Raw genomic sequence first — 13508 nt, 5'->3', positions numbered from 1 at the left:
TTGTAAAATATTTTAACACCCTATTCGATAAAGCATATACCCAGAACAGTGGACTGAATCTATTATTCAGCCCATTCATAAGAAGGGAGATTACTCAGATCCAAACAATTATCGTGGAATATCACTAAATGATATTAGTAGTAAGATGTACAGCTACATTATGAATAACAGGTTAAAAATGGGCAGAATTAAATGAGATAGTGGGGAGAACCAGGCTGGCTTTAGGAAAGATCGTTCTACTGTTGACCATATTTTTTACATTATTTGCCATCATCCAGAAACAATTTGCTATGAATCGTAAATTTTATGTAGCATTTATTGATTTTGAAAAAAGCATTCGACTCTGTCTCTCGAAAATTACTTTGGCCAATCCTACCAAACATGGTATACATGGTAAACTACACACATGCATCCAAAATATGTACAAATCGGTTAAAGCCCGTGTTGAGATGTGGAGGCGATTTCACGAATTACATTGAGTGCACAAGGGAGTTAACAAGGAGATGTGTGCAGCCCTATACTTTTCTCGCTTTTCTTAATGAGCTAGCTTTAGAAATTATGAATAATGGAAAACATGGGCAACCTTTACACATGAATTTATGGAAATATTCATTCTTTTATTTGCAGATGATATTGTATTGATGTCCGAAACTATAGTAGGACTACAACACCAGCTAAATACTTTATATATGCATCAGTACGGACTGGGCCTAAATGTTTTAATCTAAACAAGAGTAATATTGTTGTTTTTAGAAAAGGGGGATTTTTAGCAGCGTAGTGAAAGGTGGCTATATGGACGGTATGCAAATAAATGTGGTAAATACATATAAAGCTATTTAGGCCTTTACTTCCCACAAGATTAAGTTTTTCCCGTGCATCTGAGACCTAACTGCTCAAGGCCAAGAAAGCAGTATTCTGCATCATTAATACATTATACAAGTAGGAACCATTCTGTTACTGTTTTTTACCAGACTATTTTGACATGCAAGTTAAACCAGTCTTATGTTATGCAGCCGAAGTTTGGGGCCTTCATGGAAATGTCTGTATAGAAATTGAAAAAGTTCACACATATGCTATGAAAAGATTTTTGGGGTGGGTACACGCAACACCCAACATGATGATATACGGTGATTTTGGCAGATATCCACTTTTCGTTAGCATATACATAAGCTGTGTCAGATATTGATAAAAATTAACAAGGATGGAGCAACAAAGAACTCGCATGGAGAGCTTTACAAAATGTTAGAAACGATTAGACAATAATGGAAAGCAAAACTGGGTATCTGAGATCAGGTTAACTTCTTTTTAGATATGGTTTTGGACATGTTTGGCTAAATCAAGGAGTGGAATCAGTAAGCAATTTTATAAAATGTTTTAAACAAAGATTGATTGATTGCCACTGGCAAGAATGGGATTTTATAATCAATAGCAGTGAAAGGTATAGTTTCTATAAGTCAATTAAATCTGTGACTCACAGAGAGATGTATTTGAGTTTAGATGTTAATAGCTTCATCAGAAATGCATTAGTGAGAATTCGATTTGGTATTTCAGATATAATGACACATACTTTAAGATATTCTGTCAATAATATAAGTAAAATATGCCCTATGTGTCAAATTGATGAAGAGGATGAGTTCCATTTTATACTATGTTGTCCATGCTTGAAAGATCTGAGAAAAAATTTCATTCCACCAATGTACTACACTAGACCAAATAATTCCAAACTGCAGATGCTTATGTCAACAAGTAATGAAACAATACTGTCCAATCTTGCCAAGTTTTTATATTTAGCGACAAAGAAAAGATATGCTATTCCATGATAATAACACTAGGTATTTTTTGTGACATGTTGAATCCTTTTGAATGGGCCCAAAGGCCTAACAAATAAACTATTCGTATCAATTCTTTATAAAGTTTCAGGTCAGAATGTCAATAGGTGAGACCCAGCAATACTGACTTCTTCAAATCTTGATTAACTTTTTTGTATACTTTGACTAATTCTCATGATCGAGCTTTGCAAAGATGGCACAACCCTGAAGGACTCACCTGGGGTTTGGCCGAGAAAACGGAAAAGGTGCAACCCTAAAGAACTCACCTGGGGTTTGGCTGCGAGAAGAAGAGAGAGGGTACGATCTTGCCGTGCCTCATCATAAGAAGTACCTTGATGACTCCCATCACACCTGCCGCAGGTTCCAGGTGTCCGATGTTGGACTTCACGGAGCCCACAAAGCGATCTCTCACCTGTGCGCCGCATCGCTCGAAGACTGTGCCCAGAGCTTCCGCCTCCACAGGGTCACCTGCCGGCGTCCCTGTACCTGCAAGACGAGGAGCAGCGGTTAGCAGGTGTGTTTTGTGTTTCGAGAAAAAAAACTCACCACGAGCTGTCCTAACTTCTGGCAGCAAGTCAGTAAATATTTGCCAGTCTCTAATTACACAACTGCATGTGTGCTGTCAGTAGTTTTACTTGTAAACAGTCACATTTCATGTCAGTAAATATTTATTTACACACTCAGTGCTTCCTCACCATGAGCTTCTATGTAGTCGATGTTGTCCACGTCGTCACCAAGGCTGCTGTACATGTCGCACAGTAGTTGCTGCTGCTGTTGCCCAGATGGAGCAATAAGCGGGGTCACCGTGTGGCCATCTTGGTTGGAGGTGGTGTTGATGGTGGCCCATATGTTGTCGCCGTCACGCTCCGCCTGACAGACAACGGAACACGAAAGGTGAGGTCAGGAATATTTTTAACCAGCCTTTGACACGGTTTCTTAGCAACAAGAAATCGTCATTTCTTAGCGAAAAATACTTTTCGTAATATTTGCTTACGTCACACAGTTATGACGGCTTCATATTTACATCGTCACGACCTTTCCTACGTCATAGCTTACGTCACACAGGCGCTTGAGGATGACGACACCGCAACCCTCCCCACGTGCGTAGCCATCGGCGTCAGCGGAAAAGGGACGGCACTGACCCCCAGGGGAAATCATCCGAGCTTTGCTGAGGAAGACGAAGATGTCGGGGAGGGTCAGGTAGTTAGTGCCACCGCAGATGGCTACGTCACAGTCACCTGTGTAGAGACACGCAAGCACTGGTGTCATCAACAGGCCTGCGGTCTAGCGATGTACTTACACCAAACATTGAAAACTTTCATTAAAGTGACTGATTATCCAGGTGACTGATTATCCTGGCGTTGGATTATCCAGGTGTAGAATTACAGAAAGGAGTGAGATGTCACACACCATTCCTCTTATGCTATGGAGTCGGTGGGTCTGTCATCAGTTCAGTGAAATAATCAGGGCAGGTGACAGCAAAGAAATGAAAACGCAGCCTGGACAGTTTGTACTGGATGCCAGAAAGGATGGGAAACCAGTGTAGACAACGAATTTCTTTGTTCCTTTTTTTTCTTTTTAATATGTTTCCTTAATATGTTCCTTGCTTTATATTTCTTACCTTTTTATTTCTTACTGTTAATATTTTTCTTTATTTTTTAATTTTTTATTTTTTGCTTTAATTTTTCTTTCTTATACTATATTTTATTATTTTTGTTTCTTTGTTTCTTTTTTCAGTTTTTCTTTTCTTATTTTTTATTTGTTCCTTTTTTTTCTTGCAGTTCATTTTTTCTTAATTTTCTTTCTTTTATTTATTTTCTGTGAAAACTTTTTTCTATTTCAATATTTTTTAATACAAATATTTTTTTAACTACAATATCTCCCAAGGTCAACATTTTCCTCACAAAAGTTTTTCGGGTCAAAGAGTTCTTCTGTAGCTCTCAGCCTCAGGACATAAATACAACAGCAACAAAAAGGAAATAAATTGGAGCATGCTAGCATGCTAAAGAACGCCGTAAATGTTGCAGGAAACTGAGAAGTAGAAATTTACAATGGAGGTTAAACGGAAGCCGTGACAGAGGTGATGAATGACACGTCAGACACACGTCACCTGTGCGGATGGCCTGGATGCCGAGGTGCATGGCGATGAGTGACGATGAACATGCCGTATCCAGCACCAAGGACGGACCCCGGAGGTCCCACACGTAGGATACGCGGGCGGCGATGATGGAGTTGCTGATGCCGGTTACGGTGTAGTTGTTGATGTCGCTGGACTGCGATGGGAAGAGACTGCGGTAGTCACTGTTGGTCACGCCTTGTCAACCAATACGTCATCCCCGAGACAAAAAACAAACAAAACCAACACTTCATTTGCGAGATAAACAAAAACCGTGAAGACATTTACCCGGACAGCACATGAGATATTTAAGCACCATTGCTTTTTTAATTTGTTTCTATATTTTATTCTCTTTATTAGAGAATTTATGCCAAAAATTATATAACTAAAGCTATTTTACAACAATTAGTTTACAACTGATGTTTAGCTTTTGTTATCAAAATATTTCATGGTTTCCATGACCACGGTCATCGTCCTTGCGTGACGACAAAGTCAAGCTGGTGGCGCGAAGCTAAGAATAATTAAACTCATTAGAATGCAGGAGGTACGGACAATTAAAGTCGTGACCTGACAACATCCTCCTCCTGACCCCTTGTGGCAAGGCTAAACAGGTGGCGCTGTAAGCTGTGAATAATGACTTTGTCTGAGCTGCTGCCACTTAAAGGGAAAGGCAAGCAAAATACAATCTGAGCTTGAATAATAATTGCTGATGTCCTGAAATGCTTTCGGAAAAATAATTCGAGTTACATAAAAGTATAAGCTCATTCATTGACTTGGGATCTCGTTTAAAACAGTTCTGGGATGGTGTGATGAGACTATGGTGGTCTCTTGACAGGCGTGGTCCAACCCAGTTGGTGTAATTCCAACGTTCTTCGTGCGGTCATCGAAACGCGAGCATCCATGACTGGTGATCGTGCCACACGATTTCAAGCCTGACTACAGCGGGGTGGCGTAGACACGTGACCTGGAGAAGACTGGCGTGACATCACCCACCTTTCTTGTCAAATTTTGTTCTGACTTATCCCAGATATACAGATATATATGAACAATAATCCCAAAATCGTTTCATAAATACCCGTCCATTTAGGCTTTCCACCCTTATGTCAGACAGCAACCCAAATTTGACACGGGGGCTTACTTGCTCGTGACATGTTTAAGGAATGACAACAGAAGCATCACTAATAACTAACCGTGTAATAGAGCATATCAAATTTAATACAGAATACGTTTAAGGTCAGAAAAAAAACATACCCATGTAAACTCCAGTTCTGGAACCTTTCAACATGGCTCGCGTTATGCCGGCGTCTTCCATTGCCATGGTAACGCAGTCTAACACAAACCGCTGCTGAGGATCCACATGAATGGCTTCCAGATCATTGATGCCATACAGTCGGTTGTCGAAGGCTTCAGGGCTGGAGACATGACAGTGAGACCTTGCAAGGTACATTTTCTGTCTGTGCTGCTGTCTACAGACCCTCTGTCATCCAGTTGGTACAAACAGGATATTTCACATTAACTTTTAATATCCTAACACGAGAAATGTTAGGACTGACCTAACTAGCTCATGTTTAACGTTAAATATTGTCTGCGAAGCTAAAAAAAAATGATTGCTAGAAAATAGAACCTATGACTAAGCTGCACGTGCTCACCTCTTGACAAGTCCCGCCTTCATGACGTAGCTGCGACCTGGTGTCATAGGGTCAGGGTCATAATAAGCGCGAGCATTCCAGCGTTCGGGTGGAATATCCACGACATGGTTCTCTCCCCGCTCCAGCAGGCGCCAGAACTCCGAGATGTTGTCTGCCCCTGGCGCACGGCAACCAATCCCGATGATGGCGATGGTGTCACGTGACGCCTCCATCACAAGGGGTCAAAAACCTGACAGCGGAAATCAGATGACATACATTGTTTTACATACATCACTGTAACAGACAGAAAAGTAGACTTGTATCTCACATTATTATCTTGTTGACTACTGCGTTGTCTACTACTGATCTCAACTTCTCAAAGCAAAACAAAAACAATTCGAAAACCAAAAAATAACATCAAAACTGTTTACTGTTTTCAGTAAGCTACAAAAAGTAAAAGTAAGATAGAGTTTGATTTTTAGTAACGGAGTTTAAAGCACCAGTGGGCCGCACACGTGTCACTGCTCGGTAAGTCTCGGTGTAAATACTATTCCACTAGTCTCCTCAAACATAAAACTTGACTTCAGTGACTTTCTGTCTGGCACCGAGAGTATGATAGCCTGATGAAAGATTATAATGAATTCTGTTTCCATCTCATGTTAAAAACAGAGGATGGTAGGTCACATGAACTTGTGTACAGAGTTTGTGTTGGAGGGTGTTAATTGCAGTTTTAGATGAAAGAAGATAGAAGCACAAGTGTGGATGAAATATTTCAGTTAACTGTTACTGGAATGATTAGTGTCTGTAGTAGGAGTGAACGTGTCTGTTGTATGCGAATATGAATATAGTGCATGGGTTTTGATGATCTAGTCTATATATGATTTATTTAAAGGGATCTGAGCAAAATATTTTGGAAAGGCGCTATATAAATCATCATCATCATCATCATCATCATCATCATCATCATCATCATCATCTAGAGAACGAAAGATAGGTTCCACCACATTTGGGGAAATAATACAATGTAACTACTACATTCAAAACTGGATGATGGTAGACTGACGAGTGACAGGTCATCTGCTCAATTTTTAGCTGAGCCATCGCAAGTGAAGAAAATTTAATGAGGAACATGCAGACGACAAAGAAGCCGAAATTTTCCCTCAATTTCTTCATATTTTCCAGGTCTTCTGAGCATAAAAGACTATTTTATTTTATTTACCTTCTGTCTCTCCCGGCAGCAGACTAGACAGTTCACAGAAGCAGTCCACGAACTCCACACAACCCCGGCGGTCTCCTTACCCCAGACATCAAGCATTAACCTTATATACTGTATACATGTATCACCTTATATAACATGCTATAAATCAGCGTATGAATTAATAACATTTTTTCCCAGTGACCTGCACTTTTTGCCCTGCGAGCTGACGACCCAGTGTCTTGATGACTGGCTGTCCACTCTCGCTGACCTTAGTGTCAGTCATCTGTCACAAAGTTCACTTTGCTTCAGAGAAACAAAAACTTCATGTTTTCCACCTTTTCGTCAGATTAATCGGAGACTGGAGGAGGAGCGATTCATTTTATGCGCCAGTAAGAAGTGAGAAAGCGCGTGATATGTAGAAACATGGGGTCAAAGTTCATGCATATCAACTGTCTCCAAAGACAAGGCTACGTGAGGATGCGCGCGTATGTGGGCAGGTGTGTGTGTGAGTGTGTGTTTGAGTGTGTGTGTGTGGGAGTTGGCTTACTTCTATTACACAAGCTCTAAGCCCACTCCGACTGTGGAGAAAGGTGCTATCAAAATTATCATCATTGACCATTTGCTAAATAGGGATCTCCTTGGTAATTTGTGGTCACCATTGTGAACGGCCTTGGGTATGTTTGGCTGATGTTCATTACTCCAATAATCTTTATTTATTTTATTATTATTATTTTATTTTATTTTTGTTAATGTTTTGCGTTCAGTCGTGCCTCTAACATCGGTACCCCTAGTAGAATACCGACTAACACAATGGACTATGCAGTGCAAACTGAGACAGCTATGTCATTTCCTGGAGTACATTGCAGGGAGGAAGAGAGAAGAACACACACACACAGATATTTAGAGCAAACACCTGAGTAGTGAGTACTTTTAGGCGTTGTCCCATTTCGGCAACAATGTTCCTATTCAGTGGAGGCAGAAGGCGGAAACAAGAGAGAAATAGTCAAGTCAGCCAAAGACTGAAGGAATGAAAATGTCGAGGGTGCCACCCAAAGTGGCATCTTTATTTTTGCGGGCCGTAGTGTTGCTTCTGATGTAAATTATTGCTAAGAGTACTGAATGTCGACCACTTGAGGTCGACTTCGCCATTCATCTTCATAAGCCGGGCATCACAGAACTGACGGCGAGGTGGTGGCATGTGGATTATGAGGATTACTGGTAAAGTCTGCTCAGTTTTAAGAATCGTTTACAGATTTTTTGATAATTAATTTGTGTAAAAGGTAAGTGCGTAAGAAAAAAGTAAATAAAAACTATTATTAGTGAAGTTATAGCGTTTTATTTAGTTGCAAACCATGCTCTTGTCACTTCAAGAATAAGAGGAAGCCAAAGAAGAAAAGGAATTTTATTTCATTATATTAAGTTTCTCCAAATTTATTCATGTCAGCTACTCACTACGTTTGAACAAGTACAGCAAAAACAAATAATCAAAAGTCATGAAAACTTGAAAGTGGCTGATGTTCTCAATGTTGTCTGCTAAGCAACAATTGACCCGCTGAGCCACTCAACTACCCCATGGTAAGTAGACAAAGCTCACTAGTATGATCGAGTTAACAGTTGTAGGTTCGATTTGCGCATCACAGAACAAACGCCGAAGAAGTCGTCCAGATAACAGCAAACCAATGACTTTGTATGGAGCTCAGCCGCCATAGTCAGGAGCCTGGACTTACGACAGTCCATACGGGTAAGCTATCCTGGGTGGGCCATGGGACGGGGCACGATTACTCTCCAGGGTGTCTTGGAGGGAAGTCCACGCTGAGGTGGACAGAGGAAGACATGACTTGCAGACATAAAAAAGCCATCTGGTGGTTCCACGAAGAACCTGCTCACCATCGCCCAAGGATGGACTGAGTGGCGAGCTTTGTCATCCGCTGTCTCTATCCATCTATCCACTTGCTCCGCTCGACGGCCAGTGCCGACAGACCAACATAAATGCTCAAACGGTTCCAGTCGACTGATGAATGAAGGAATGAATGTTGAAGAGCTGCCTCAACCTGAGAAGCTGAGGATGCCAGATAAACTAAAAAGTTCGGCTTAAATGGTGGATGTTGAATTTCTGAAATATTGTAGTTCTTAGTTTCTTGTTATTTACAGTCACTTGTAAAACAGTTCCTGGTGGTTTTTGAAGGTCGTGATTTTTAATTCTCTCCACCCAGTCTGGGAATGCCTCTTTCTTCAGTACATAACTGGCCACAGTATTTGCAATAAGAATTTCTTATTCTTTACTGCATTTAAAAATACCGTTTGTGCCTGCAGACATTTTATAAAACTTCTGAAACTTGAGCTGCACAGGTGTACCTCAGCTGCACGACACAGGTAGAAACCGATCTTCGTGAGAGTTCACTCCTTTGGAGTTGTCATTTAGTTACCGAGTTATCTCTAACCTTTGACAGGTCGACCTGCACGTGATACCCGCAAGGATAGGGTCACAGAGATAGCATTGATGTGATCACAGAAGCCATGTTTCACCGGGGTGCGAGGTGCAGCAACGGTCTCCAAAAGATTCCGTTAATTTCCAGTGAAGTGAGTGTTGAGTGTAGAGATGATATCAGCCACAGAGAGATCACCAGGAAGCTTCATGGCATTGAAGATTCATAGACCGTCGTGGCTCAACGTGTCCAAAATTATAACTTCTTATGTAAATCAGTCTATTCTTGGAATGGTACCCTACATTCGCTTCAACAGATGTCACTCGGGTGGATTAACCTTAGCAATTAGTATGACGGTTTTCCTGAATGTGATTACTCCTTACAGCCTTCCTGAAATAGTGGCTCAAGAATATGTGGGACTACTTGCAGAGAACAGATAAAACAGACAATCTCTACAGAAGCTATAGTTGCACATTGCTTTCAGAGGTAGTGTGAGGGTCTGCCGCCAGTGTGTAAACCAAAGTCCACAACAAATGACAAAGGTCAACATAGAAGAGAACATAAAGTCATGAAGAGTGATGACAAGAGTGAGCAACAGTTCCAATAATGACAACTGGTCACTAAATCACATTGATGCAGGTAATAAGTTCCGTTAATGGAACAACCAAATTGCCAGAAAAACAAGAAAGATTCCCATCTACTTTACCTTACCGCCCAGCACCCAGACACTCGGACAAAGACAAAGAATGAGAGAGGAGAGGAGTGTCATGGAGGAGTGTTTTTACACTTTTATTTAACTCACTGGTTATGTAGGTGCTCGGTCCAATGTCGCAATTTTTCACCCACTTCCCCTTGTCTTAAAGGCCGGAAATTTTTACCAGTTACTCATTTCCGGTGAAAATCCAACATTTTTAGCAGTCCACAAGTAGTAAAATATATATTTTTTTACATATATTTAAAATATAACTGATTTTTTGTGAGAGAACGTAGGCCGAACAAGGGGAGATAGGTAGTTGCTGTTTTAGGTCTAGAAAACTATTTTTATCTCTCAAATTCGGCCTATGAGAAAGGTATAAAATCACAAATTAAACCGAAAAAAAGTGATAACAAAATTTTAACACGCTTTTAATTGAAAGGCTATAACAAGGGCAAAATAATATTTTATCTTTAGGTCTCGGGATTTTTTTCTTTAATACATTTGACTTCAAATATAAAAGAACAAGGGGCACTACTGGAACTTAAACTACACCGTGTCCCCTCGCACTTTTATATTTAAAGTTATTTGTATTAAACAAAAATCCTGAGACCTAAGGAAAAAATATTTTATCCTTTGTAATTTATTTCAATTAAAAGTGTTTAATTCTAGAAGGAAATGAAAGTCACTCGTGTGGCGCCTCAATAATTCTTCAAAAATATTTCGAAATCAAAGGAAGCGATGTGAAGAGCCCAATGGTTAGAAATTTTGTATCAGAACCCAGAAAGTCTGTTTGATACCCACGTAGGCAGCGTACCCCGCGGTCGTCTCGGCTTTGAAATGGGTACCTGACTCCCTAAAGCAGACATGGGCAAGGGGCGGCCCGCGGGCCGGATCCGTCCCGCCTCCTGTCTCTGACCGGCCCGCCCGCCAGTATATACTATATATACAGTATTGGGTAAAACTGAGTTAATTATATTAGTCCCGCCCTCTAAAACCATCCCAATTTCTCATGCGGCCCCTTGGGAAAATTAATTGCCCACCCCTGCCCTAAAGGGTTGGGAAAGAGACGCGGGGGAGCTGGGGACTGTCCCCAAGGTAAGTAAGGGGTTAACACCGAGCGTTGACTGCACGACCTTCGCCTCTATTGTTTGGAGCAAATGAAGAGGGTTAATTTACAAATGCCGAGCTTGAGAATAATCGAGTGTAAAGGAACAAGATTTTAACAATCATCTGTAATACAAGAAGCCAACAATTTCTGAGCACTTTTTTCTTCGGCGGTCTTCTTCTGTCATGTCAACCTTTAGTGGGCCTCTGGGGTATGACAGTGAACGCGATATTTTATTAGCATTGTGTAAATATAAAATACTTTCAAAGCAGGAAGTGTCACGACATGTCACGTGCCTCACGAGAAACTTTTATAAGAAAATGTGAGACGCCGGGGGCCACAATAATGGGTCGCCCTGTTTCCTCCGGAGCATTAATTTCGGGGACTTTTTTTCGTAGCCTCGTGACGAACCTCCAAAATGTAGTTCTGCATACAGTTAGCAATAAATGCTGAATGCGATATTTAACTAGAAGGAAGATTTTAAACTGTCCAGAAACTTAAACAGTGAGGGTTTATTTTATTTATTTTTATTTTACACTCACGGGGTAAAATTTATGAGGATAGGCGTACTTAGCAAAACGCAACTGTCAAATGTTTTGTGACAACCACAGGACAACAAAAGAAACATTTTCACTTATGTAAGTTTTCTGATGCTGTTTTTTTTTCATTATTATTCAGCAGACACCAGTCCAGGACGACATTTTTAAATAAATGTAGGTGTTTGACATCCACTGTGATAAAATGTATCACAGTGTGAACACCGTTTGTCTCCATCATGTCAGCTGGCATAATGATCATGCTTAGAGTGCAGCCACTACTACTTTCATGCAATAATTCAGAAAAAAGCCATGATACAACAGCCATATATTCTACTACATTTACCTGGTTAAGAATGAACTTTAAAGAAAAGCTTACAACACATATGAAAGAGAAAAGAGCAAGAACAAAATACAATTTGTTATTGAAAGAGAATTTTATCAATCGACCCTTATTTCTAAGAACATGACATCATTCATGCTCGGTTAATTTAGGAAAAAAAAACATTAATATGCAAAGAATTGAAAAAGATTTTCAATCAGTTCACCAAGACCTACATCAATTCATTTCTCCCTTTAGTCGTAGTATGGATTCCACATCCCCCACCACCGCCACCACGACCACCGCCACCAAGAACCACTCTGCTTCCCAGTATGATCAATGTTCTCCCAGAAATCTCTTAAAGACACTCCTCTATATTTCTTCGAAAACACTTTGACATGTATTTTTCAATGAGTACACTCCCATGTCTATTTTAAGGTGTACCCTCCCATATCTTCGTAAAGACACACAGGGGGAGCAGTCTTCTCCCTTCTGTCTCTCCACACAGATGCACAAAGTGAGTGCAACGAGGACACCTCTTCTCCACTTCCTACAAACTTTAACATGAAACTCAGGTTGTTTTTTCCTATCAACTAGAGCAAGAAAGAATCTTGCACAACATTCCAGAAGGTTCTAGTCACAGGCCACGCCCAGCACATGCCGACAATGTCTCTCTGGAGGAACACGAGACAAGTTGAAACACGCGCCTCCATCGCACTCTGATCGACATGACTATCTTCCTCCTTTTTTCACTTACAGGTTGAGACAACATTGCAGGAACTCACGTGTGTGTTGGGTGGGACAGGTGAGAGGTGGAGGTGGGAAAGGTAGGAAGCCTGGTGTCGGTGTGGTGTACGTTGGTGTGTTCGTTGGTCTGTACGTTGGTGTGTACGTTGTTGTACGTAGGTGTGTTCGTTGGTGTGTACGTTGTTGTACGTAGGTGTGTTCGTTGGTCTGTACGTTGGTGTGTACGTTGTTGTACGTTGTGTACGTTGGTGTGTACGTTGTTGTACGTTGGTGTGTACGTTGGTGTGTACGTGGGTGTGTACATTGGTGTTGTCTTTGTTGGATATTTGAGGATTGGGTGGTGCAACGAGTAACTGTAGCCGCGTGGCGTGACAATCACCTGCAGTGACGATCGTGACCTATCCACCTGTTGCTGCCCTTTGAATACTTTGCTCACTAGAGGTCGCTTTTCTCGCTGTCTTGTACGTAAGTTAGTTTCCCTCCTCAAATATCCTATGTTGGTATGGATAGTGAATCTTCTATTACTAGTCCACAATGACAAGCACACACTGTTACTCACACCAACACACATACACGTTACATAAATCTGCACGTTTATAATCTGTACTTACAGGTGTTATACAGATGTGTATGTCATATTTATCTATTAACTTTCGGCTGTTGAAACATTAACTGTACAGCACTGTGTACCCTCCGTGTAGTCAAGGGACTGAGACCTAAATAGAATAAAATTCTCGTTTTCGCACGCACAACGATGCCCAGACCTCACGATGCTTCACATACGAAGATATTTGTCATGTCAGGACAATGCCAGCGACAACTACTCAGTCTCTCCTAGCGACCATCGCTGGGCGACCACGTAGGTAGACAAAGCTGTTAACCCTTTCTGCACCAGTGAGTTTTG

The 13508-nt window shown here is 41.0% G+C and overlaps 1 protein-coding gene across 2 annotated transcripts in view; it reads right to left on the bottom strand.

The window, feature by feature from the left end:
* The window catches only part of LOC112561354 (phthiocerol/phenolphthiocerol synthesis polyketide synthase type I PpsD-like), a 45252-nt gene that overhangs the window by 12131 nt on the left and 19613 nt on the right, over positions 1–13508 (bottom strand). Inside the window, exons 1-7 of one of the 2 annotated variants that reach the window (XM_025233780.1) lie at positions 6793–6862; positions 5595–5823; positions 5197–5357; positions 3940–4143; positions 2886–3067; positions 2525–2699; positions 2096–2315 (exon numbers count right to left, since the gene is read on the bottom strand). In XM_025233780.1, the coding sequence (XP_025089565.1) occupies positions 2096–2315; positions 2525–2699; positions 2886–3067; positions 3940–4143; positions 5197–5357; positions 5595–5806 (1154 nt within the window). In that variant the 5' untranslated portion in view covers positions 5807–5823; positions 6793–6862. Of the gene's footprint in view, positions 1–2095; positions 2316–2524; positions 2700–2885; positions 3068–3939; positions 4144–5196; positions 5358–5594; positions 5824–6792; positions 6863–13508 lie in introns of those variants that run through there. The other variant, XM_025233781.1, reaches the window with a different exon arrangement.

Source organism: Pomacea canaliculata, linkage group LG4, assembly GCF_003073045.1.
Source record: "Pomacea canaliculata isolate SZHN2017 linkage group LG4, ASM307304v1, whole genome shotgun sequence".
Taxonomy (NCBI): domain Eukaryota; kingdom Metazoa; phylum Mollusca; class Gastropoda; order Architaenioglossa; family Ampullariidae; genus Pomacea; species Pomacea canaliculata.
The sequence above is the reverse complement of the archived record's forward strand: the minus strand, read 5'-3'. Positions and strand labels throughout refer to the sequence as shown.